Source organism: Hypanus sabinus, chromosome 16 (genome assembly GCF_030144855.1).
Source record: "Hypanus sabinus isolate sHypSab1 chromosome 16, sHypSab1.hap1, whole genome shotgun sequence".
NCBI lineage: Eukaryota > Metazoa > Chordata > Chondrichthyes > Myliobatiformes > Dasyatidae > Hypanus > Hypanus sabinus.
The window spans coordinates 16,924,424-16,951,227 of record NC_082721.1 but is presented as its reverse complement, the minus strand read 5'-3'; the positions used below and the strand labels follow the sequence as shown (position 1 = coordinate 16,951,227).

The window sequence follows — 26,804 nt, the reverse complement described above, 5'->3', positions numbered from 1 at the left end:
AATTTTGGGAGAAAGTTGGTAGCCAATTTGTGCAGAACACTTGAATGTTATGTTCGGTTCTGGTCGCCTCATTATAGGAAGGAAGTGGAAGCTTTAGAGATGGTGCAGAGGAGATTTACCAGGATGTTGCCAGGAATAGAGAGCATGTCTTAAGAGGATATATTGAATGAGCTGGAGCAAATGTTTCTTCGGAGTGAATGAGGACGAGAAATGACTCGATAGAGGTGTACATTATGATAAGAGGAATACATTGAGTTGGCAGCCAGGGACTTTTTCCCAGGATGGAAATGGCCTTTCCCATCGGAAGAAAGTACAGAGGGAAGTCAGAGGTAAGTTTTTTTTTTAACATAGTGGTGTGTGTGTGGAACATGTTACCAGGGGTTGCAGTAGAGATGATTAAGAAGCTCTTTCTTAAGATAGACACATGGGTGAGAGACAAAATGTAGGGCTATATAGGTGGGAAGGGTTAGATTAATTTTAAAGTAGGTTAAAAGGTTGGCACAGTATTGTGGGCTGAACGGCCTGTACTGTGCTGTAAAGTCCTACGTTAACAAGCTGTTAATATGACAGCGGCCAGATAGGGTACATTGCCTCATTGAACTTATTTCCTACTAATTACAGAAACAGAGTTATTCAATTATTCAGAATTCTCTATTTTCTTGGGTCATTTCTCCAGGATGCAAGATTGGAATTAGCTAGCATATGCTGACAAGTGTGCCTTAAAATGCTAGATTGAGTTGAAGATTACTTTCATGATATCTGCTCTAGTTAATTAAAAATATATGGTGGCTTTGAGATGACTCTAGGTGAAGAAGGATCTTTTCATTCATCGCCTACTAACCATCGAGATATGCCTCACTGTTCATGGAAAAGGACTTTGTGTGCTCCAGGATGTGCTTATCTGAAGTTAATAGAAAATTGAGGAAAAAAATACTGTAAAAATTCATTGATCTATGGTCCTTTTCCTAGTTTTCTTTGTGAGTGGAATGTATTTGAGAACACTATAGTCCCATATATTTCTGCACCTCCCTAGTAAATTGTCCTTGGAACAGTTTTCTTCACCACCAAAGGAATATGTACATTATCATATTAGCAGGAACCCCTCCTCTAATGCTGTTCAGCATTTCCTGTCCCCAATGTTCGGTAAAATTATCATCTCAGCTGTCCCTGAGCTACCGATACAATGCATTACACTAGAAGTTGCATGGAAAAGCTTGATCTTCAATTCTCTGGCAGTACTGATTTCACCAAATGAAACTGTTACTTTAATGAGGGTGAGGAGGACATCTTTCAAAAATCTGTTAGGCCAATGGTGATTTTTGGATCATGTGACTGCATCCCTTGGGGAGTTGCACTCTTGACAAGATCTCAAGGAAATTTCTGCCCATTTTTTTTTACATAGCTTTCTCAGAAGCTTTTAGAAATGGCTCATCACAATGTTGAATAATAAAGTAGAAGTTACCCTTGCATGAAATTATTCTCCAACTGTATGTATTTGTGTACCTTTCTAACAAAAAATAGCTGAATGCTGCAATAATTACGAAAACTGTGCTAATATGCATTTTTTCTTTCTAACTGCATGCCCACAGATTGCTCATGCTGATCGAAAATCTTTTTTTGGATCCAAGTGTTGTAATAAATAAAATTAACCAAATTTGTCAAAGATTAAACCCCAAGAAAATACTCCAGATTGAGCCATAAATAAAAGTTGTTTAAGCAGTTCCAAGTTAAGTTGAAAGTTTTGTTCAAGGAAAGAGTTAAATCTTTTATATTGCAGCTCGGTGACAAAATGATTTCTCTTGATATGAGCTTTTCAATACAACATGAATTTATTATCAGACATGGTAACAAAGGCCAATTGCCATTCATTTCTAATCATCCCTTCTAACACTTGTCAAACTGTGAAGGAGCTATTTAGCTGGTATTACAGTCTCAATCGAATGCAGCAGTACTGCTGTGCATGGCACACCATTTGTCTTAACAATGGAGTGAAAATGGGGCAAAGCTTACTTAACTGTCAAGTCCTGCATACTTGATATCTCTGGTTTGTTAAAACGTATTGAACAATGGTATATTATTTAAGATATAAAATTGCTTCCCTGTTTCAATGTACTCTTGGAGAACTACATAATCAGATTGAAAGTTAATACCTGCATCAAAGCTAAGCTGTCTCTCAATTTATTTTAATAAGTATTCAATTCATTATTTTTTTTGCTTGTTAGGGTTCAGTTAGAAGTGAAAGCCATATTAACCACCTCTGTTGGGAATGGGAATGAAGTAATTCCTCATGTTGCTGAGTCTACAAGCATTTTGTTTAATCTGTTAGAAAAATTTATGGAAAACTGCTCTTTCCAAATGTTAAAACATATCTGTTGCTGTTTCTCAATACCTTCCCTTCCAAAATAGTTGTAAGCCCAAGAGATTCTGCAGATGCTGGAAATTCAAAATAATATACTCACAAAGATCTTGATTTATTTATTGAGATATTCCTCCCTGACCTGGATCAATATGTTGACATCATGTGGAGGCTGGTGTCCTTCAAGGACTCCATCAGACGATGCTAACTCAGGACAGCTGTGGATGAGATGCCAGTTAAAGATCAATCGAACCCTATGAGCAGATTCTCGTCTGTCCCTCCCAGGCCACACTTCAATTAGAAGTGTGAATGCCATGCAAAACTGGAATTGTCCCTTCTTGTCCTTCGAGTCTTGCCGCTCAGCAAACCCAGATATAACCCTCGCCTAATCATGGGACAATTTAGAATGACCAATTAACCTACCAGACGGTAGGTGTTTGAACTGTAGAAAGAGACTGGAGCACCCTGAGAAACCCCATGCAGTCATGGGGAGAACGTACAAACTCCTTGCCACCCCATTGGTATCAGAAAGAAACCAGAATATGAAGGTGGAGGGGGGGGGGGGGTTGGAAGGAGTACAAGTTTAGCGGGTGATAAGTGAAACCAGCTAGGATCAGGGATGATGAAGTGAGAAGCTGGGAGAGGATAGATGCAAAAGGTAAAGGACTGAAGAAGAATGAATCTGAGATACTTTTAAATAGGTTTCTTTATGTTTCTTGCTTTGTGGCTGCCTGTAAACAAACAAATCTCAAGGTTGCATAATTTGTACATTCTTTGATAATAAATGTACTTTGAAGAGAAGGGAGTGAACTGTGGGAGAAAAGTTAGGAGGAGGGAGGGGCACCAGAGGGAGGTGATTGGCAGGTGAGGAGAAGAAAAGAGGAGGGGGAGAGAGAGAAAAGAAAGTGGGGGGGGGGGGAGAGGGAGGAAAAATCACTGGAAGTCAGAGAAATTGAATTTCTTACTGTCAGATTGGAGGCAACCCAACTGGAATATATACTATTCATTGCAATAATTTGGAATAGTTGGAAGAGGTGTAGAATTGCATTTTGTCTTACAGTTTCATGCAACACAGAAAAAATGCTGGGGGAACTCAGCAGGCTAGGCTGCATCTATGGAAAAGAGTACAGTCGATATTGTGGCCCAAACAACCACTGTACTCTTTTCCATAGATACTGTCTGTCCAGTTGAGTTCCTCCGGCATTTTATTCACGTTGCTCGGATTTCCAGCATCTGCAGATTTTCTTTTTGTTTGTGATTAAAGTTTCATGTGTGCCTTTTATAAAACAGCTAAAACCAGTCAATACTTTCAGCGACTATGCGTAGCCCTAATTATATGATCAATGATGAAGGAAATTTCCAGATATCGCCAAGTATATTGCAATAAATCAAATGCTCATGAAGTGTGGTGTAATAAAAGGACCTATTTAAATACAATCAGTGCCCCATGAAAGGAATTGTGATGGGATATGCCTTGTACAGATCTCCAATAGGTTCATGAAGGTTGACAGGGAGCATTATCCTATTCTAGGGAGTGGCACAATTAGTCTGTTTGAGAATCACGCTATCACTACAGAGATGAAAGTCTGACAAGCTGAGAGAGGTTCATTGTTGCTTTAATTGAGTTCTTCACCCTGCCAATCTGTGGCATTGTGTAATCTATCAGGTAGAAGATTAGCAGTTAGCTGCTTGAAAGCTAAGAGCTGAAATCATGGTAGATCTCCTTTGACATTTATACAAAGCTAGTGCTTTGTTTCCTAAGCTTTGCGGCAAGGACGTGGCCCTTGTGTTTTTGTAGGCGTTCTGAATATAGAGCCGTCGACATTGACAATATCTCGCGTGCTGAGAGATTTGCATGCATGAGCATTCCACTGTGATCGTTATCTGAAATTTGTCATTACTGCTAGCTCACTGGAATACTTGTCAGTATCATTGCTTCTGACCTCTCAGCATTTATTAATGCAAGTGCTGTGATCAAGAATGTTTGTGTTTTAATTAGATTTTAAAAATTAATTGTGGCATGGAGTTGTTTGCGTTAATATCTGTTGTGCTTATGCATGCCGCATTGTTTTGGAGCTGGGCACATGTCACATAGAAGCAGCGTGGATTTTATTTCATTCAGCAGACCATTTGGTCCATCTACTCTGTGTTTGCCAGTATCGATTGTTTCTGGGCACTTGTCTGCTTTTGCTACATCCCAGGCTTGGGTTTATCAAGCAAACATGAAGAAATCTGCAGATGCTGGAAATTCAAACAACACACACAAAATGCTGGTGGAACACAGCAGGCCAGGCAGCATCTATAGGGAGAAGCACTGTCAACGTTTCGGGCCGAGACCCTTCGTCAGGACTAACCGAAAGGAAAGATAGTAAGAGATTTGGAAGTAGTGGGGTGAGGGGGAAATGCGGAATGATAGGAGAAGACCGGAGGGGGTGGGATGAAGCTAAGAGCTGGAAAGGTGATTGGCGAAAGTGATACAGAGCTGGAGAAGGAAAGGATCAATGTGCTTTTGGCTTTCCCCTCATTCTATTGTAAACTTGAGCTCATCCAAAGTTCCCCACTGCTGTCAGGTTCTTGAATTGACCCAAAGAACCCTTGCACTACCCCAGATTGTATTTATTTTATCCTCTCTCAACTTGCTCTAATGTCATTACCTTTATTTCATTGTGGAAATTGTGTATAATTCATTAATGTAAGTTTACGTTAATGTTGGTCACATTTGTAATGCACTAGGCTGCTGCATGAGTCCAATATATAAAGATAAACTTTATTTCTCACATACATCTTAACATGCGGTGAAATGCATTGTTTGCTTCAAATCCAAATCAGTGAGGATTGCATTGAAGGGGTAGCTGCCAGTGTTGCCATCCTTCTGGTGCCAATATAGCATGCCAACAACTCACATGGCATTAATACATTAAAACCCTGCAACTGTATGCTTGTGACAATAAGCTTGAACTGAAGTTACCTGAGCCTTATTCAGTACCAGGCTCAATCACCCGTTATCCCTGTGCATACTGAGAGTTATTGGCTTTCATTTAAAGTCTACCATAATTTAAAATGTGCTTTATTTTAACATCTTTCCGAATGTTTTAAAATAAAGTTTTATTTTAACTTTAAACTTATGAAGTTCTTTTGCTCATGCTGTGTAATTAAAAGAAATATTTTGTAACCATCTTGTTTCTGCTCAGTTCCATCATTCTGGTTTCTTGAGAATCCCATGATTGAATCATTGCCCCATGTGAGGGTGTACCTTCAGCTCAAGACCAAAACCTCCCTAACATTTGCTCCGTATCTCCTCTGTCTCTTTAACTCATGTTCTGTAATATTCATTTTTTTTTACCTCTGACAAAGCCTTTGCCCTGTTATCTTAGTTGAGTTAAATTGGATAGTAGACTTGATGGGCCAAACAGCGTAACTCTGCTCAATATCTTATGGTCTAAATCCTTTGGATCACAGATCTGTGAAACACCAGAGGGTGCATTGTCTGAATTTAAAGATGTCACCTAAATGGAAGGTTGTGGTGGAGGTATCAAAGTTTGTTAGTTCAGATCTCATTGCAGAAAGTTGGGTATTTCATTAAGACTGAAATTCCAGTACTGGCTTATGAAGGATTTGAATATGTAAATCCCTAGCATGAGTTGACATGCTCAACAATGCTATAAAATGGGTATGTTTGGGAGCTGATTGTGGGAACTTGCAACATGCTGGTGGAACATATTCCTACAAGAATCAGAATCAAGTTTATTATCACTGTCATCTCATGAAATTTGTTATTTTGTGGCAGCAGTATACTGGAACACATAAAAATTACCGTAAGTTAAAATAAGAAATATATTTTTAAAGTAGCGCAAAAAGAGGGGAAAATAGAATGATTCCCGAGAATGATTCCAGGAATGAAAGGGTTACTGAATGAAGAATGTCTGGCAGCTCTTGGGCTGTGTTCCCTGGAGTTCAGGAGAATAAGAGGGGATCTCATAGAAACATTCCAAATGCTAAAAGGCCTGAACAGATTAGATATGGCAAAGTTATTTCCCATGCTAGGGGATTCTAGGACAAGAGGGCATGCCTTCAGGATTGAAGGATGTCCATTTAGAACTGAGATGCAGAGACATTACTTTAGTCAGAGGGTGGTAAATCTGTGGAATTTGTTGCCACGAGCAGCTGTGGAGGCCAAGTCATTGGGTGTATTTAAGGCAGAGATAGGTGGTTTCTTGATTAGCCAGGGCATCAAAGGGTATGGGGAGAAGGCAGGAGAGTGGGGATGACTGGATGTAGTGGATCAGCCCATGATTGAATGGCGGAGCAGACTTGATGGGCCGAATGGCCTACTTCTGCTCCTATACCTTATGGTCCTACAGTGCAGACATTTTCATGAGTTCATGGACCTTTCAGAAATCTGATAGCAGAGGGGAAGAACTAGTTCCTGAAACGTGTGTACCTTCAGGATTCTGTACCTCCTCCCCAAATGATTGCAGTGAGAAGAGGGCATGTCTAGGATGGTGGGTGTCCTCAATGATGGATCCTGCCTTTTTGAGGCATTGCCTTTTGAAGATTCCCTCGATGGTTTGGACTTTAATGCCTGCGATGGAGCTTGTTGAGTACAACCCTCTGCAGTTTTTTGTTGTGATCCTGTGCAGTCGTCAATGTACTTAGTGCATTGATAGAAGACACTGTAGAAATTTAAACCTACTGTCCTGCACTTCAAGATGCTCCTATCCTACTTGGGAATCTTGAAGAATGATTAAAAAATGTATTTTAAAATGGAGTTGCTGGTGATTCCTTGTGTCTTTGTTCTTTGAACTGTGAGACACAGGTTAAATGTGCGAAGATGCATCGGTCATGTGTGAATATTTGTCGCAACTGAAAATAAAATGATTGTCCTGTGGAGACCCACTTTCTGCGCAGGCGAACTGGCTCACAAATAGCCAGCGTGCGGGGGGAGACTTTGGTAATGCACCTCCGATGTCATTTCCACCCGGAGAGGGCGGGTGCTAGGGATTTAAATACCAGCACTGCGAAGTTTGAATAAACTACTGTAAATTCCGGACTATAAGCCGCTACTTTTTTCCCATGCTTTAAACACTGCGGCCTATACTACGGTGCGGCTAATGCATGTTTTTTTTTCATGCCGCCAAAAACATTTTGCCTCGTAACAGTAGACCAATAAAATTGATGAGTAGTTCACAGAGGTCCAATGAATTTGTACGATAAATCAAGCGCACTTTCACAATTAAATTATTGTAAATCAGTCATTTGTACTCACCCTCATCAATATGGAAAACACTCGAAGAAAAACATATGATGCAGCTTTTAAGTTAAAGGCGATCAATCTGGCGGTTGAAGAAGGAAATCGAGCTTCTGCACATAATCTTGGCATAAATGAATTGATGTTGAGACGGTGGAGACGCCAGCGTGAAGAACTGAGTCAATGCAAAAAGACGACAAAAGCTTTCAGAGGTAATCATAGCAGATGGCCCGAACTTGAAAACTTTCTTGAAGACTGGGTTAACACACAGAGAGCAGGCGGCCGTGGTGTTTCCACCGTGCAGATCAGACTGAAGGCTAAAGCAATCGCCACCAAAATGAAAATCGAAGATTTTAGAGGTGGGCCTTCGTGGTGTTTTAGATTTATGAGACGAAAAGGCCTGTCCGTCAGGGTACGCACGACTCTGTGTCAGCAGCTCCCTCCCGACCAAGAGGAAAAACTTGCTAACTTCCGCACATTCACTCAAACAAAGATAGCGGAGAATTCCATCGGGCCAGATGATATCATAAATATGGATGAAGTACCTTTGACGTTTGACCTGCCTCTCACTCGGACTGTTAATAAAAAAGGTTACTCGTCCATCACACTGAAAACAAGTGGCCATGAGAGAACGCATTTTACTTGTGTTCTGAGCTGCACAGCATCCGGACTAAAGCTTCCACCGATGGTGATTTTTTAAGCTGCTGACAATGAAAGTTCAGTGAAAGCTGCCATCAAGAGTACAAACTCAATTCCAGCTGTGATTCCTGGGGGCACCACGAAGTATTTGCAGCCACTGGACATCAGCGTGAACCAGGCATTTAAAGTGGCGCTGCGCGTTGAGTGGGAGGCTTGGATGACAAGCGGCGAGAAATCCTTTACCAAAACAGGACGCATGCGAAGAGCATCTTTAACTCAAGTCTGCCAGTGGATCCTAAATGCGTGGAGCCGTGTCACAACATCCACCATCACCAGCGGGTTTCGAAAGGCTGGACTGCTGCGTGATGAAGAGGACCGTGTGCGCTCAAGTGAGAGCGACAACGAAGAGACTGAAGTGAGTGACGAGATCCTGAGGTTGTTCAATTCGGACACTGAAGGACTTTGATGGTTTTAGTGTGCAGGAGGAAGATGAAGAAGGCGATCAATAACTTTTCCTAGTAGGCTGCAGTATATATATTTTTTTTACCAGTCGTTAGGAGATATTGGAATGTTGTTCGTGCACTGTTCAGTAAAAAAGTGTACGCAACGTAATTTGTGTGTTACCGATACGTATGTATATTTAAAAGTAGCTGTGTTACAGGCACTGTTTGAAAAAAAGCATTTGCAATATATATTTGTTTATGTTACCGTACGGATTTAATTAAAAGTTAAAAAATCCTCACGTGTAATATCTTTCTGTGTAAATATCTCATATTACAATGTGGGACACCTGCGGCTTAAAATCCGGTGCGGCTTGTACAAGTACAAAATTGATTTTCTTTCTAAAATTAGAGCGTGCGGCTTTTAATCAGGTGCGCTCTGTAGTCCGGAATCTACGGTAGTCTCGAAATGACTTACCGACTGTGTGTCATTATTTCAGCGCTGTGTGTAGCACATCGCTACAGTCCCTCAATTAAAAGTGAGAACTAAATGAGTTTTGTGCAATGAAAATGTAAGCAAATCCCTATTGAGTCAAATTTAATTTCCAGCACTGAGGTGTTTTGCCTTGTTTTGAGTGTCATTTTGTAGACAGTGATCTCCAAAAGACCAATCATTATCAAAGCCTTTCATTGAGGCATCATATTGAGTCTATGAGGATGGCTAAACTTTTTATTAATCAATGTCACTCCCTGGAATATGGTGGTCATTTTTTAGCATTGTTTGGCAGAACTGTGTGATGTTCAGCCTGACATCTAAAACTTTGGCAAACTTCTATAGATGTGTAGTGACTGGCTGCTTGGTGTGGGAATGCCAATGTCTTTGAATGGAAAATCCTACAGAAGGTATTGAATTTGGCCCAGTACATCGCAGGTAAAGTCCTCCCAACCATTGAGCACATCTGCGTGAAACGCTGTCGTAGGAAGGCGGCATCCATCGTCAAAGATTGCCACCACCCAATCCATGCTCTTTTCTCACTGCTACCATCAGGTAGAAGGTACAAGAGCCTCAGGACGTGCAACACCGGGTTTAAGAACAGTTGCTACCTCTCAACCATCAGGCTCTTGAATAGAAGGAAATAATAACTACTCTCACTTGTCCATCCAATGAGCTGTTCCCACAACCAATGATCTTGCTTTTAGGACTCAATCTCATTATCTCACGTTCTCATTTATTTATATTTGCATTTGCACAGTTTATCAACTTTTACACTCTGGTTGATCTTTCATTGATCCTGCTATAGTTACTATTCTATAGATTTGCCGAATATGCCCGCAGGAAAATAAATTTTATGGTTTTACATAGTGATATACAGGTAGTCCCCAAGTTACAAACATCCAACTTACAGACAACTGGTACTTAAGAACTGAGGAAGGAGAATGCCGTCCACCATTTTAAGTCAGATTGCGATGCCGTCTGCCATTTTAAGTTGGATTACGATGCCGTCCACCATTTTAAGTCATTGCCGTTGACACTGTGTTGAGTGTTTAACTTTGTATTTGGCTTAAAGTTTTCTTAGTAAGATTCACCCTGACCCTGCCCCCCCCCCCCCCCCCCCCATTCTGGTTGGCTGGTGGCACAGTGAGATCAGCGCCAGGCTGGAGAGCGCAGGTTTCAGAGTTCGATCCAGTGACAGACTGCTTCCGTGCCAGGTTGATGTCGATCCAGTGACTCCTGTACCATCTGCGCTGGGTTGATGTCGAGCTCGCAACTCAACCTCATAAAAGAAAAACACTGCCTCCTCCAGTTTAAGTTCCCACGCAGAATATTGTGGAGGATCAAATACCCAAACCTAGCACAGCCTCCACTTGTCCCATTTAGCCTGTCGCAGTGCGGTGGTCCTTAGGACCCAGCAGAGCTCGGGACCCGCTGCCCGCAGTGTTTCTGTTCCATTGACGGGAAGTGATTGCGATTGAAAATAAAGTGGAAATAATAAAGTGTTTGGAAAGAGGTGAAATGCCATCAGTCATTGGAAAAGCGTTAGGCTACAGTCGGTCAATGATCGGAACAATTTTAAAGGATAAAGTTAGAATAATGGAGCATGTCAAAGGCCCTGCCCCAATGAAAGCTACAATTATTACTAAGCAATGCAGTGGTTTAATTATTGGAATACATAAGTTTCTTAAGCGTTTTATATGCACAGAAAGGTAAAATGTATACTGTATACTAAGACGAACGTTTGACTAACTGACGCTGAATAATACAGGATGTACTTGTTCTGAGTTGCATACAAATTTGACTTAAAGATGGACTCGGGAATGGAACTCGTACGTAACCCGGGGACTGCCTGTACATGTACTGTGATAATAAAATTTACTTTGACTTGTCTTTGACTTTGCTGACTGTGTATTAAATGATTGTAACGCTATGCGGGAAGGTTTCACGTAGGCATATAGAAGTTGGGGGAAGGAAGCCTTCTTGCTCTTTATACTTGCTTTACCATTTACTAAGATCATCACTAATCTTTTAACTCGACATCACTTTTTGCCCCTTGCTCTATTTCGCTGATCCTATTTGACAGCACAGTAGCATAGCGGCTAATATAACACTTTACAGCACGAGAAGTTAAGGTTCAATTCCACTGCTGTTTAAGCATGCCATGGCAGTACAATATGGAGAGCAAAGTATTACCCCTGCAGTAGGCTCCCCCTCTCCTGTTTTAATGCACCTAATGAATTCAGAGTGATGGAAGAGACCAAGAACAATGTGGATGTAGGCATGAGCACACAACATCCATGCACATGGATGCAACATTTGAAAAAGTTCTCAGATGGCCGGGGTAGTCCACTGTGGCTGACGAAAGAAGTTGAGGGCCATGTAAAAGCCAAGGAAAGGGCATATAAGGTAGCAAAAGTGCGTGGGAAGTTGAATGATTGGGAAGCTTTTAAAATCCAACAAAAGGCAACGAAAAAAAGCTGTCGTAAGGATGAAATATTTGGACAGACCAGCCAATAGTATAAAGCAGGATACCATAAGTTTTTTCAGTAATATAAAGAGTAAAAGGGAGGTGAGAGTTGATATTGGACCACTGGTAAATGATGCAGGTGAGGTAGTAATGGAGGACAAAGAATTGGCATATGAACTTAATGGGTACTTTGCATCTGTCTGCACTGGGGAAGACACTAGCTGTTTGCCGGAGGTCCGTGAGTGTCAGGGAACAGGAGTGAGTGCCATTGCTATTACAAAGGGGAAAAAGTGCTAGGCAATCTCAAAGATATTTAGGTGGGCAAGTCATCTGGGTCAGATGGACTACATCCCAGAGTCCTGTGAGAGAGGTTGCTGAAGAGATAACAGGTGCATTTGTCATGATCTTTCAAGAATCGCTTGATTCTGGCATGGTCCCAGAGGACTGGGAGATTGCAAGTATCACTCCACTCTTCAAGAAGGGAGGAAGGCAAAAGAAAGGAAATTTATAGGCCAGTCAGCCCCAGACAGGATGTGTTGTTGTTGGAGAGAGTCCAGAGGAGGTTCATGAGGATGATTCTGGCAGTGAAAGGGTTAACATGTAAGGAGCATTTGGCAACTTTGGGCCTGTACTCACTGGAATTTAGAAGAATGCTGGGGGGGGGGGGTGGGTCTCATTGAAACCTACTGAATGTTGAAAGGACTAGATAGTTTGGATGTGGAGAGGATGTTATATGATGGGGGGGGGGGGGTATCCAGAACTAGAAGGCATGGCCTCAAAATTGAGGGACATCCCTTTGGAATAGAGGCAAGGAGGAATTTTTTTTTAGCAGGAGAGTAGTACATCTGTGGAATGCTCTGTCACAGACTGTGGTGGAGGCCAAGTCCGTGGGTGTATTTGAGGAGGAAGTTGATCATTTCCTGATCAGTCAGGGCATCAAAGGATATGATATGGGGTTGAGTGGGATCCAGGATGGTGGAGCAGGCCTGGTGGGCTGAATAACCTTATTCTGCTCTTGTGTCTTATGGCCTAGCATACTCTTGTCGGGGTCTTTTTCCCTTGGACACCCTGATCCTTTTTGTCATTTGGTCCTTTCTCTTACTGCCCCTTCCACTCATTCCTCTGCATTTAAGACTCCATTTTCTCATCTTTCCTTCCTACTCCCAGCATTTGTCACTCCCCTCCCCCCCCCCCACCCCCAACCTCACTGATTGCTGCAACCAAACGCTTCAAACCCTCAGCCACAGGGCCAGTGCTCGCTGATGTCAGCACATTGTGCTCTTTCGTTGGAAATGGGTTAGTAACTCCCAGTGATTAATTACCCAGCTGATGACGGATTTATCCTCCCGGTGGAAGAATCTTATTCTGTCACAGTCATCCGTGACCCTAAGTGCACTCCTCTTTAACTGGACCAGACCAGCACAAACAGAGGCACTGATATTTAATCATCACAAACAAGTATATCCACACACACATACGCACGCATACACACACACACAGCCACACCCAGCATTCATGGAGGGAATAGATGTTTCAGGCTGAGAACCGACTGCTTATTCCCCTCCATGGATGCTGCCTGACTTGTTGAGTTCCTCCGGCATTTCATTATTGTTGTTCAAGATTTTCAATAACTATAGAATCACTTGCGTTTAAGATTAACTGTTTGCCCCAGTTTGTGTATGGCATATGGAGAAGCTGCTTTTCACTGAAGTAACGTACTCCTAAATACTAACTAAACATCATAATGTGTTAATATGAAGAAATAAAGCATTTAACATGTACAGTGTCACCAGAAACTGTGGACAGGACTTCCACCACTGTACATTGTCCTGAGGTGTTTTTCTGCACCAGATTAGTGTTGATATAAAAATTCTGTACATGCATAGCCAGTTGCAGAGCTTACTGAAATAGGAAAGAAACTTTATTGACAAAATTGGCCGTTAGCCATAGGTTAGAAGGTAGAGGTGTGAAGGAGGTTATGTCTTTGTCCCACTCGGAGACTTGGCACATAATTCAAGCTGCTGTTTTGGAAAATACACTGTTGGAAGAACATTTTGTTTGGTTGAGACATTAAACTGGGTCTGCCCCTTCATTGGAAGCCAAAGATTCTTTGGCATCTTTTCGCTAGAGTCATCTCTCGACTAATACCAATTAAGTTTATGAAATGTGTCCTGAAAATCGGGTGATTCTTGGCAGGTAGTGTTAAATCTGTTCTATGGCCTAAATGGTCTTGAGAAGCTGGGGCTGATTTATATAATAAGGCAAGGAGATGCCTTCCACTCACAATTGGCAACAAATTTCCTGTTGCTTACTATCTCTGTGCAGAGAGAGTCGCCATAGTAATTGACCCCAGGTCTTGACACTGATTTATTACACAGCCAGGAGAAGCATGATGATGGGATCAAACTAGTAGGAGGTCCTTTGCTGAACTAATTCTTTCCTGTGCACTGTGACTGAATCCATAGTGAGGCCAGGAACGTCTGGACAAATTTGGAGTGGGCCTCGGACTGTCAAGTTTGTTTCTTGCTGTTCTTCAGTACCCTAGTGTAAAGGAGAGCAATATGGTTGCTACTCTGGATCTGGTGTGGCAAAAAATACACTATAACCATAAAAAAGCACAGTAAATATAAATACATACGATTTGCTTATGTACATAGACTGATTGTATGTACGTAAAGTAGTGCTAGGTATGTGTATGTAGAGTGACCGACAGGAAATAATAGTGGTGGTGGAGTGGGTTAATACGTGGAGGCCGTTGATCTTGGTGAAAGTAACTGTTTGGAATCTGGTGGCGTAGAGGCTGCGTAGCTTCTTCCCTGATCTGAGTAGGGCAAACAGATCGTGAGCAGGGCGCATGGGGATCTTTCATGACATGAGACCATAAGGCACAGGAGCAGAAGCAGTCCATTCGGCCCATCGAGACTGCTCTGCCATTCAATCATGGGCTGATCCAATTCTTCCAGTCATCCCCACTCCCCTGCCTTCTCCCTATACCCTTGATGCCCTGACTAATCCAGAACCTATCCATCTCTGCCTTAAATACACCCAATGACTTGGCCTCCACAGCCGCTCGTGGCAACAAATTCCACAGATTTACCACCCTCTGACTAAAGTAGTTTCTCTGCATCTCTGTTCTAAATGGCTGTACTTCAATCCTGAAGTCATGCCCTCTTGTCCTGGACTCCCCTACCATGGGAAATAACTTTGCCATATCTAATGCTGACCATTCTCCAGCTCCTTTCTGTACATATGCCCTTGACAGCGGGTAGGTAGGCTGGTGGCATTGATGTGTTGAGCAGTTTTAACTACCCATTGTAGAGCCCCCCTGTCTACTGCAGTTTCCATACCACGCAGTAATGTAGCACGTTAGGATGCTCTCAACTGCACATCTATAAACGGACACGAGGATTGACGTGCATAGTCCATCCTTCAGCCTTCTTGACGTAGAGGCAAGGGTGAACATTCTCATTGGTGGAGGATGTGTTCTAGGCCTATGAGCTGTGTGTTCCCAGGAGTCTGAAACTGCTTCCACTGCTCTTCTGCCAATGTAAAGAGGGAAGTGAATGTTCCCCTGAAGTCGATAACCATCTCCTTTGCCTTGTTGACATTGAGGAAGAGGTTATTTGTATGGCACCAGGCCTGTCTTGCTTCTACGTGAGGCTGAGTGAGTTGAAATTTTAAGTCAAAAATAATTTAGCTTGCCTGCAAAGTATACACTGAAAAATTCTTTCTGCCTCTACAAATTTGTTTGATGATTTGTCGGAAGCTGGGAAGTTTGTGTTTCAGTTTTGAGTTATCCAAGTTGTTTGGTTAAGACCACGCTCTAGGATTTAAATCACGAGGTTTTGACTAGCCTATGCTACACAGACCCACAAAAGCGTTGGTGAATATATTGCTTCATATTTGCTGGCTCTGTAGGTCAGTGAGTGTTTTCATTTTAGAGTGATTTATTTGGGATTTGTTCCACTACTTCAGAATTATTATTGCACTTTGCAATATCCTGCTGAAATAAAGTTCTATGAAAACCTCGATTTTCTTCCGTCAGAGGGAATGTTACTTCGGGAGTTGGATTTTTTTTTAATATACTTACTAGATGTCTGAATTATGGTTCACAATCTGTTGAGCATTAGATTATTTGCCTGCGAATATTAGGGTCTCTCGTTGGACCGGAGCAACTGTGGAATGGACTGTTATTGAAAGTGTACACGAAAATCTACTGTTGGGTTCTTGAGGCACTTGAAATAATCTGGACGCCTGCTTGAAGTGTGAAATTGTTTTTTGCACTTTGCTTATTCCTGTGGTGTTGCTGGCTGTGTTCAACAAGCTAGGACTTGCCAAAGCTGATACTGAGGGGTATTTGGTGACAAAGGGCTGTGTGTTTGGTAGCAGGTCACACCAGCTATACTTAGGTTTAACTGTTAGCGCTGAATCATCCTGGAAAATGCATTTGCACACAAACCAGGGAAATGAGCATGGAAGTTCAAAGAAAATTTTATTAGCAAAGTATAAGTATGTCACCATATACAACCCTAGGATTCATTTTTTGTTGGCATACTCAATAAATTTATAAGAATAGTAACTAGAACAGCATCAATGAAAGGCTGCCTGACTAGGGCATTGAACTAGAGTGAAGAAGACAATACATTGCAAACTCAAAAATAAGAAACAGTATTAATAAATAAATAAACAATGAATATTGAGAACATGAGCTGAAGAGTCCTTGAAAGTTGAGTCCATTGGTCATATGAATTCTATGTTAATAAATTTTAAAATTGTAAAAAAGTTAAACCTATTTGGAATTCTGCGTATTGAGGGGATTAAACTGGGGATTGTTTTGGTGAATTATCAGACACGTACAATGAGGGGGTACGGATAGGGTAAATGCAAGCAGGCTTTTCCCACTGAGGTTGGATAAGACCGGAACTAGAGTTCATGGGGTAAGGATGAAAGTGGTGGATGCTCGGTCAATTTCAACACTTGAGAAATTTAGATAGGTACATAGATAGGCGGGGTATGGAGGTAATGGTCCACGTGCAGATTGGTGGGATTAGGCTGATTCATAGCTAGGGACAAACTAGATGGGCCAAAGGTCCTGGTTCTGTGCTGTAATATTCAGGGCTCTGCAATATGTGCAGTTAAGAGACAGTTGTCCTCCCTGTTCCTATACTGCTTTGTCACACTAATTCCATGGAGGGGGCAACAGAAATCCTACTGGTTGTGTTTGTGGATCAGTGTGCAGTTTTGTGAGATACACAACCTTGTTGATTCAACACCAATTTGTACTGAGTGAGCTTTATTTCTCCAGAATGGGGAAGACACCTTTATTTATTTATTGAGATACAGAGTGGAATAAGACCTTCTGGCCCTTTGAGTTATGCCACCCAGCAATCATCTGCTTTAATGCCAGCATAATCACGGGAGAATTTACAATAACCAATTAAACTACCAACTGGTATGTCTTTGGGCAGAGGGTAGAAACTGGAGCGCCTAGAGGAAACCCACGTGGTCAAGGGGGAGAATGTGCAAACTCCGTACAGGCAGCAATGGGAATTGAACCCTTAATGTCTGTACTGTAAGGTGCTGTGCTGTTATACTACTGTGCCACCCTGTCATTAGCCTTTATAGTGGCAGGGTTTGGGGGTTGTTGGAGTGAACAAGAAACTGGTGTTGACATTTTTTTTACATATATGCTAACTCATGGCAGAAGTTAAATCTTTAAGAATTTGTAATAAAGATTTGAGCTCTACCGTGAGACCTCCACTGGCCAAATTAAGTTATTGGGCTGTACAAATAATGGGGAATTATTTCAAAGGTTCAGAGGTTCATTTATTATCAAAGTACACAACTCTGAAATTCTTCTTCTCCCGATAACCACGAAAGAACAGAATGACAGCACAATCGTCAACCCCAATCCCTCCTCCATGCACAAAAAAATGAAAAAAACAGAACAGGCATATTGACTCCTAAATTCCCCTCCCCTGCACTCAAAAATTATGGAAAATCGAGCGAAAACCACAGAATACAGAAAAACCATAAAACTTGGATAAAGGTCCACAGTCCAAGTCTACAGCCAAAACGCAGAAATCCTGGGGACAGTTTTCCCTCTCCATAACAGAGCAATCTCCCCAGCGATTTTAAAAAAGACAAGAAGCCAGCATTTCAATCTCCCTCGTGGCTTTAACTGGCGAACAATGGAAGCTTTATTTAGCTAACTGGAGTCGAACATGGGCTCACTACCTCCTGTAATGCCCTCAGACTGCGGAGCGCTGAGACAGCCAAGCGATCACCAAACTGCAAACCACCGGCTCCAACAGTTCCAGAATCACATTCAAGTTGAAAAGCAAATGTAACAAAAGATAAAATAAGTAAAATATCTGGTTTCATGATCAATCCAGAAGACGTCTACCAAAGGAGCATTGTATGTGGTTGCTATCTTGACTGGAAGTATTTGCATTACAACACAAATGGGAACTGGCTTGAAGAGTGATCTCAGTCCTCAAGTGCTTTAGTCTTAAAATAATTCATTTGGTAATTTATTTAACAATGCACCACACATATATTGTAAGTTCATGTCCTTGTACAGAGTGAAAAGTACTTGATCAAGTTTTTAAACGGAAATTAAGTGTGAATATGATCGTGAGTTACTACTTCAGAATATTTCCTTTTAAGTATTTTGTTCAATTTGTTACAGCCTCAAGTTGGAATGTGACAAACTGGCCAGTGAAAAGACAGAAATGCAGCGTCATTATGTCATGGTGAGTGCATTCTCTTGACTCTTGCATGAGATAGGAGGGTTTTTTTCCACATCAGACTTTGAAGCTTTAAATACTGCCCTAGAATAACGCTTCATGATTAAGGAGGTAGAAACCTTCTCCACCTCGTAAACTTTGTTACACTGTCAGTTTTTATCTCTTCATTTCTCGGAGGGATTCTCCTCCACCCTCTCGATTCTGGATGCCAGATTCTGAAAGTTTTCACTGGGATAACTACTGGGTTTTCCATTGTATTTTGCTCACCCGTTTCGATCTAATGTCCTTATTGTGGGAGACCTATTTGCACTTAGTACAGATGAAACCCATGTAGTCACGGGGAGAACGTATAAACTCCTTACAGGCAGCCACAGGAATTGAACCCAGGTTGCCAGTACTGTAAAGTTTTGTGCTAACCACTACGCTGCCATGTCACCCTTATTTTACATAATCTGTGTATAAAAGATGTAGATAGTGTGACCAATATCTTTCATAAAAGTTATTTTCTGATTTTCCTTCTTCCTTCCTTCCCATGGGATGTGAATGGGACACATGCATTGTTGAATTTGTCATGAGTTTAATTAGTTACCCAGTTCATGTTCTGCTTATCCATTTAAAAAATTCTGGCCATGATTACATTAGTAGATCTTAATTTCATTCCCTCACACTGACTGCATTCCCAGTCAAGACAATGTCTGACTAGTTGCCCTGTGCTTGGAAAGATCTCAGAATCTATTGTCAATCACTACTGTGTCACCCACTCCTTGGCCAAAGTGCTCACAGCATCAGAGTTTGAGTGTGGGAACAGAATTAGCTGAAAGTCTGCAGATTCAGGCTGTAATTGCCCACCTGTCCTGGATGCTGTAGACTAGGTGTCCCTGGTCCTGCTCCCAAGACCAAGTTATTACGATTGCACATGATTGGGAACATCTCTTCTCGTAAACACAGGAAAGTCTGCAGATGCTGGAAATCTAAAGCAACACACGCAAATTGCTGGAGGAACTCAGCAGGTCAGGCAGTGTCTCTGGAAATGAATGAACAGTCAAGGTTACAGTCCAAGTCCAAGTTTAGTCTGACCTCGTTTCTTTTGTTTTGAAAGTAAAAGAGAATTGTTTTTATTGCCACTTTTCCTACCCAGATGTGGCTTCCAAGATGTGATGCGCATTTAATTGATTCAGTCTTGGTGCACGTGGTAATGACCACTGAGTGGACAACTTTTTATCTGGTTGCATGTTGAATAAATGTGGGATGATCCTTCTATCTTGGGTATAAGTTTTCATTCTGTTTTTTTTTCCCCCCATTTCTCCCCCATCAGTATTATGAAATGTCTTACGGCTTGAACATCGAAATGCACAAACAGGTAAGTAATTTATTTTCCTCCCTCCCTCTTGATGTTGTTGCTTGCCAATGAGCTGTTTACTGAAGCCTATTTATTCTCCCTGAAATTAGGCTTACCATAAATGTGACAAATTTCATAATTGAGCCTAGTTGTAAATAGAACTTCTTTTCTCTTTCTAATTTCCAATTATGTGCTAATGAATAATTAAATGTTCTTTTTAATTGAAAATGTCGACAGATTAATTTGAATGATAAATTAATAATAGGCACTGTCTCATTTATTATTACTTCATAAAAAGTGCTTCAGAGCTTTCAACCTTTATTAAATATTAAAAAAGTAAATGTCATTGATTTCAGTTCTGCGCCTATTGTTTGATGATTTACTTTCTACTTGCACTCGTGTTCCAGGAAATCAAATGTGGCATTATATAATAAACCATTAATGTGATTTAATATCTTTTGGGGGCTCATTTCCCTTCGTGCAAGATCTTTACTGACTCATTGCTGTGGATTCCTTATTTTCTGGTTGCAATGTACTCACAATGAATAGTTTTCTTCTTGACAATATAACATCCTAATTGAATGGTTTTCCCTGAATTGACTGTAGTTGCTCATTTTACAAGTGTGCACAGTTGCCATGGGGTTTTGCTGAAGTAATTTCTGTTCACTTAAGTGTTGTTGAGAAGTTTTAGGCACATGTGTATAGCTATGATGCTTAGGACTTTTGCTCGGTACTGTTGTAATTTTATACATTGAACTGAACTGTTGCCGCAAAAAATATTATGGCATAAGTGAATGATGAAAAACCTGATCCTGATATGGGTCTCTATTATGGACTGAGAGGAAAGGAGGCAGGGAGAGGGGAATCATGGTTGGGAAAAGGGAAAGGAGTGAGGAGGTAGTGGGAAGCACCATAGAGACATTCTGTAATTCTCGATAAACCGATTGTTTGGAATCAAATGACCTTGGTGTCTCAGGACTGGGTATAGCTGTACCCACGACAACCCTCCCCCCCACCCCCCCGCCCCACTCCTGGAACTCCTTCCCTGCCTCCTGTCCCACACTGCTCCTGCAGCACGCCATTCCCAACATCCTTTGCTCCCGCCAGATTTATAAACTCGCTCTTCACTTCATGTTGACTAATACAGTACTGTGCAAAAGTCTTGGGCACCCTAGCTATATATATATATGTGTGTAAGACATTTACCGATAACTGTATATGAAGTTCCTCACCCATTGTGTCCTTCCAATCTTGTGCAAGATCTGGAGAAGCCTGCTTGAATTTGGCAAATTTAGATTGATTTATTATCCCCTCCACTCCATTCTCCTGCCTTCCTTCCGTCACGTTTGACCACCTTTACTAATCAAGAACCTATCAACATCCACTTTAAATATACTCAATGAAACTTCTAAGATATCAGCAGTTTCTGAGGAAAAAGCCATGATCATTCCATGGTCAAAGTCACTTGGATCAGATTTCATTCCCATTCAGATGCTTGGTTTGAACAACAACTGAGCCTGTTGACCATGTCAGCATGCTTTTATGCATTGAGTTGCTGCCGCATGATTGGCTAATTAGATATTTGTATTAATGAGTCACTTTGTTTGCATTAATAAAGTGACCACTGAGTTGCCACTAGATTCTCTGGACACTTCCAACTGAGCATGGTGTAGTTTGCAAATTTTACTTTTTTGCATTGTCATAACGATAGGGTTTCAGCCTGAAATGTTGACTGTACTCTTTTCTGTAGATGCTGCCTGGCCTGCTGAGTTCCTCCAGCATTTTGTGTGTGTTGTCCATAAATAACAGGACAGCTTAGCAATGTATAGTATAATCACACTGTTAATACAACCAAGAGTCGACTGCTTGTGGTTCAGCTCTGCAAGTCATGTGATTTGCCCACTTGACCAGATTCAGCAGATGCCCCTCTAAGTCAGTTATAATCCCGGTGATATAAATTTCAGTTAAAGTCATAGTGGACATGTGAAATTTCCCCCATTGTTTGCCCTTTTGATAATGCATGACTGTAATGAAAGTGGGATCCTTTTATGCCTTGGGTGCAGAGTCATAACAAGTGAATGGTGCATGGTAACTGGTGGAACTACACGGGAAAAACAACACACAATGCGCTGTGTCACGCACCTTGGCTGAGTATGGCTCACGCCACTGCACAAAGCGATAGCTATCCATATCCTGGATCGTCCTTGGGACACTGATTTCCTGTGCTAGCCCATCATGGGACCCTCATGGTGTCTGCAAGGCTAGCGGCCACCCATAATGCTTTACAGCGCCAGCGATTGGGGTTCAGTTCCTGCAGCTTTCACCAGGGAACGTGAGCATGCTTCCCGTAACTGTGTGGGTTTCCTCTGGGTGCTCCAGTTTCCTCCCACGTTCTAAGGATGTACAGGTTAGTAAGTTTTGGCCATGCTACGTTGGTGCTGGAAGCATGGTGGCTCTTGCGGGTTATGCCCAGCACGTCCTCGTATTGTGTTGGTCATTGACACGAATGATGCATTTCACTATACATGCAGCAACTAAAGTTGATGCCTTTAAAGAATGCATCTGACAAATAACTACTGATGGGACAAAGCGCCTGTCTGAAGTCCTGCAGCTCAACACACTGTGAACTGACCAAACTAATGACAGCGACACTTCTTGACAGCACATTTTATTTAAGGGCAACCTTCACCAACTACAAGATGGAAACTGATGAATTCTCCATCTATAATCTTACAAGAGAAACCTGGGAAACACTCAACTGTCTGGGGATGGGTTAGAATATAAGTAGCACCTGCTCCACAAATACAACACGCGGAACAGCCTAAATTCTGATAATGGTTACCCAGGTCAGATAATTTCTACTATTCTGAATTCCTGCCCCAAGAGACTTACTTCTACTACCAAGTTTCAAGTTTATTTATCACATGTACATCGAAACTTAAGTGAAATGCATTGTTTATGTTAACAACTACCACACCCATGGATGTGTTCGGGGCAGCCCACAAGTGTCACCACATGTACTGGCGCCAGTGTAGCATGCCGACGATGCTCGGCAGAACAACATATAACACAACGAAGCAACGCAACGAGCAACAGCAAAAACAAGTCATTTCCTGGAAGCTAGTAGATGGAAAGTGAGGATAAGGAGAACACACTTTCTGGCTGGAAAAGGAATGCTTTGGAGTAGCAGTATTGGAAATGGAGGAAACAAGTTGAGAGTCCAGTGCACTGTTGTAAAGGGAAAAAACGATAAAGGAAAAAATGTGTCACAGAGAGACCGGCGAGAAAAATCTCACACAGAAAGTACTCCGATGAAATGGAGAAACTGGAAGATTGGAACAAAGACCTTGTGGGAAGCGGTTTGCAGGAGAGAATGTCTAGCTGGCTGTGGAAGTCTGTAGGCTTGTTATGGGAATAACTCATTAACTGCTCCCTGGGGAATGAAATGGAAAGGTAAGAAAGTGAAGGGATGAGATGCATGCAGATGAAAGGGTGTAAGTGAATAGCAGACATTGTCTTTCCAGATTTTGTACAAGTGCAGGAAACTGCCTCAGTGTGGTCAACAGTAAAGCAGAGTTGAGACTGGAGGCCTGGATCCATGTATTCTATAAAGGACATCCTCAGGCCTGTTGGAGTTCCTTCTGATTGCACCTTTGATGCAAAGAAAATGAGTGGAGTTGAAGGAGAAGTTGTCCAATGAAATGATGAGTTCACTCAAGTGAATTAGTTGGAGAAGCATCTAATCAAGGAAGAAGTAAAGGGCACTCGGAGCATTCTGGTATATCAACATTGGATGTTCATTGTGGGACCAGAAAACAAGAAATTATTAAAGTGGGTATACGTGCCAAGTTTAAGATGTTGGGTCGCTGGATATCAAATCTTCTGAAACTGATTACTTTTTAAATGAAGTGAATTTCAGAAGTGGAGTTCATTGTGCGTATGGTGCATTTGGAGCTTTGTAATAGAAAATATATTTCTTAAAGTTTGAAGTGAATTTATCAGTGTTCGTTAATGTCACCACATACTTCCCTGAGTTCCTTATTCTCATGGGCATTCATAATAGAACAAAGAAATAAAGTAGAATCAATGGAAAAGCTACACGCAAGCAAAGACTGACGAACAACCAATGTGCAAAAGACAAACTGTGCAGATTAAAAAAGATAATAAATATTGAGAACATGAGTTGTGAAAGTGAAAGTGAGTCTTGAAAGTGAGCCCATAGGTTGTGGAATCAGTTCAGAGTTGTGGTGAAAGAAGTTATCCACACTACTTCAGGAGCCTAATGGTCGAAGGATAATAACTGTTCCTGGAACCTGGCCTAAGGCTTCTGGACCTTCACCCTGATAGCAACATTGAGAAGAGATCATGGCCTGGATGATGTGGTCCTTGATGATGGATGCTGCTTTCTTGTGAGAGCTTTCCTTGTAGATATGCAGAATGACGGGGTGGCTTTTCCTGTGACGGACTGGGCTATATTCATTTATCAACCCATCCTTTTGTTTGTTGTCATCTCTTCATTAACATTAAGAGTCTGTCTACTCATACAGTAGATACTGATGGAATTAAACATTGGATGTTGATAAACCTCTTTTGCTATATGTCTGCAATCTCATGTAAGAGCGTAGGGATTGAATCAAATTTTAATCTCCAACCTTTTGTAAAAAAAACAAATTAATGAGTTAAGTTTGGCAGCCAGCTGGAATGACAAGCATCAAACCTGACATCAGACGGATTGAATTTCAGGAGGTTAATTGAAGTGAGACCAACATTCAGTGGTCTAATTCCAACCTTTTCAAGTCGAGTGTGCGGGTGGAAAGAGCATGGTGGCACCAGGGGAAGTGATTTACTAATTTGACAATTTTATCAGTGCAGCATTTATATTTGACTTTTGTTTTCTTTGATCACTCTTCCCTGGATGCTGAGGGCATTTTGCTCCTTGCTTCAGTTCTTTTTAAGAGACATAATTTCCCACTGATTTCTGTGAATTGATGGACTACAAGTCTGTGAATTGATGGCTGATATCAATGTTTTTCAAAGTTCAATGTAAATTTATTATCAAAGTACACGTTTGTCACTATATACCACCTTGAGATTCATTTTTTTGCGATCATTACAATGAAATGCTGTAGAATCAATGAAGAACTGCACATAAATGGAGGTAGCCAAACAACCAATGTGCAAAAGAAGACAAACTTTGTGAATACAAATAATAGTAATACAGTACTGTGCAAATGTCTTGGGCACGTATATATAGCTAGGGTGCCTAAGACTTTCACACAGCGCTGTTGTAATTTTATGTATTGCAGAGTTCTGCTGCCTCAACAAAAAATTGATGGTGTGTAAATGATGATAACCTGATTCTGATATGGGTCTCTATTGTGGATTGAGAGTGGGAAGAGTGGAAAGGGGCAGGGAAAGGGGAATCATGGTTGATAAAAGGGGACGGGCGAGGGGAGGGAGCGGGAAGCACCAGAAAGACGTTCTTTAATGATCAATAAACCAGTTGTTTGGAATCTAACAACCTTGCATGGTGTCTCGTGGCTGAGTAGGTCTGGACCCACACCAGTCCCTGGCACTCCTCTTTTGCCACAATCCCAGATCCCTCCCACAATGCTCCGCACTTTCCATTCGCAATATCCTTTGCGCCTGCTAGATCTACAAGCTTACTTTCTGCTTTACATTAACTAATAGAGTACTGTGCAAAGGTCTTGGGCACCCTAGCTATATATATGTGCCTAAGACTTTTGCACAGCACTACAAATTAAGTAATAATACAGAGATCATGAGTTGCCAAATCCCGATAAGCAAATTCAAAGTTTTTAGAATCAGCTCAGAGTTGAGGTGAATGAAGTTATTCATGCTGTTTCAGGCACCTGATGGTTGAAGGGTTTCTGACTCTGTTGGTGTGGGACCTTAGGCTCTTGAACCTCCTTCCCAATGGCAGCAGTGAGATGAAAGCATGATCTGGAATGTGGATGCAGCTTTTTAGTGGCCTCGTTCCTTGTAAACGTGGTCAACGATGGAGAAGGGTTTTCCTATGATGAAGTTTTATTCCTTTCTTGTCAGGGAGGGGGAGTGGTGGGTGCAATATAGTCATCATGAATACTTGATATTGTCTCCCCTGATCTCAGTGTATATGTTCGCATCAGCTGCCTCTAATTGACCGTTGTGGCTGATGCCCTCGCTGTGTCTTTTTGCCCCCATCCGTGAACAATATAGCCCCCAACCCGGAAACTTGAACTCCCTTCCATCATTTACAGTACAGGAGATCACAGATGGCGGAATACGAGTCTGTAGAGGAAAAACTATGTGGTTCCAAGACCAGGCGAAGACAGCACTGCCCCCTCACAATTGTCAGTTTTATGCTGGCAGGGTGAATGCCTTCTGCCATTCCGTGGTTGCGCTGTACTGTACGGGCAAAGGTAATTTATTTCTTAGGCATGGATAGAAAGTTGAAGGTAACCTATTCAGCACTGTTGTCTCTCTTGTCCTTCAGAGCAGGGAATTGGAGCAGTTTTACATTCCTCTGACACAGTCGTTTTATAGAGCTGTAATGTGGCTCTGATTTATTATTTCTGAAATTTATTTTCAACTCCATTGGTGTGAAGACTGCACTTGTTCTGCACGGAGAGCATAATAAAGCCATTAATCAATGTAGCTATTGCTGGTCTGCTGCACAATAGATTAGACCTCGATTACTCTTCAGTAAAGTCAGCCCTACGTCATTTGGGTGAATAACGAAATTTAATGATCAGAGACAGCACAAGGGAGTGGGCCCTGTTAAATGCAGTCGAAAGCAATCTGTGCAGCTATCCATTGGCAGTGTCAGAGGTTTTTTATCAGAGCCGATCTACATCTAGACTCTGGAAATCTGATATTAAAAACAAAAAAAAAACACTTGAAATATTCAGCAGGTGAGGCTGCTTCTATAGCGAGATAGGGTTAAAGTTCCAGTTCAGTGGCCATTCATCGGAATTAATGAAGGGTCACTGAGCTGAAATATTAGCACCATTTTTCTCCACAGATTTTCTCACACGTGCTGAATATTTCCAGAATGTTATTTTTATTTG

At 41.6% G+C, this 26,804-nt stretch overlaps 1 protein-coding gene across 2 annotated transcripts in view; it reads left to right on the top strand.

Moving 5' to 3' along the window:
* The window catches only part of LOC132406031 (TLE family member 5-like), a 159,823-nt gene that overhangs the window by 48,407 nt on the left and 84,612 nt on the right, over positions 1–26,804 (top strand). For both annotated transcript variants that reach the window (XM_059991192.1, XM_059991191.1), the window contains exons 3-4: positions 18,338–18,401; positions 19,711–19,755. In XM_059991192.1, coding sequence (XP_059847175.1) covers positions 18,338–18,401; positions 19,711–19,755 — 109 coding nt within the window. The remainder of the gene's footprint in view (positions 1–18,337; positions 18,402–19,710; positions 19,756–26,804) is intronic.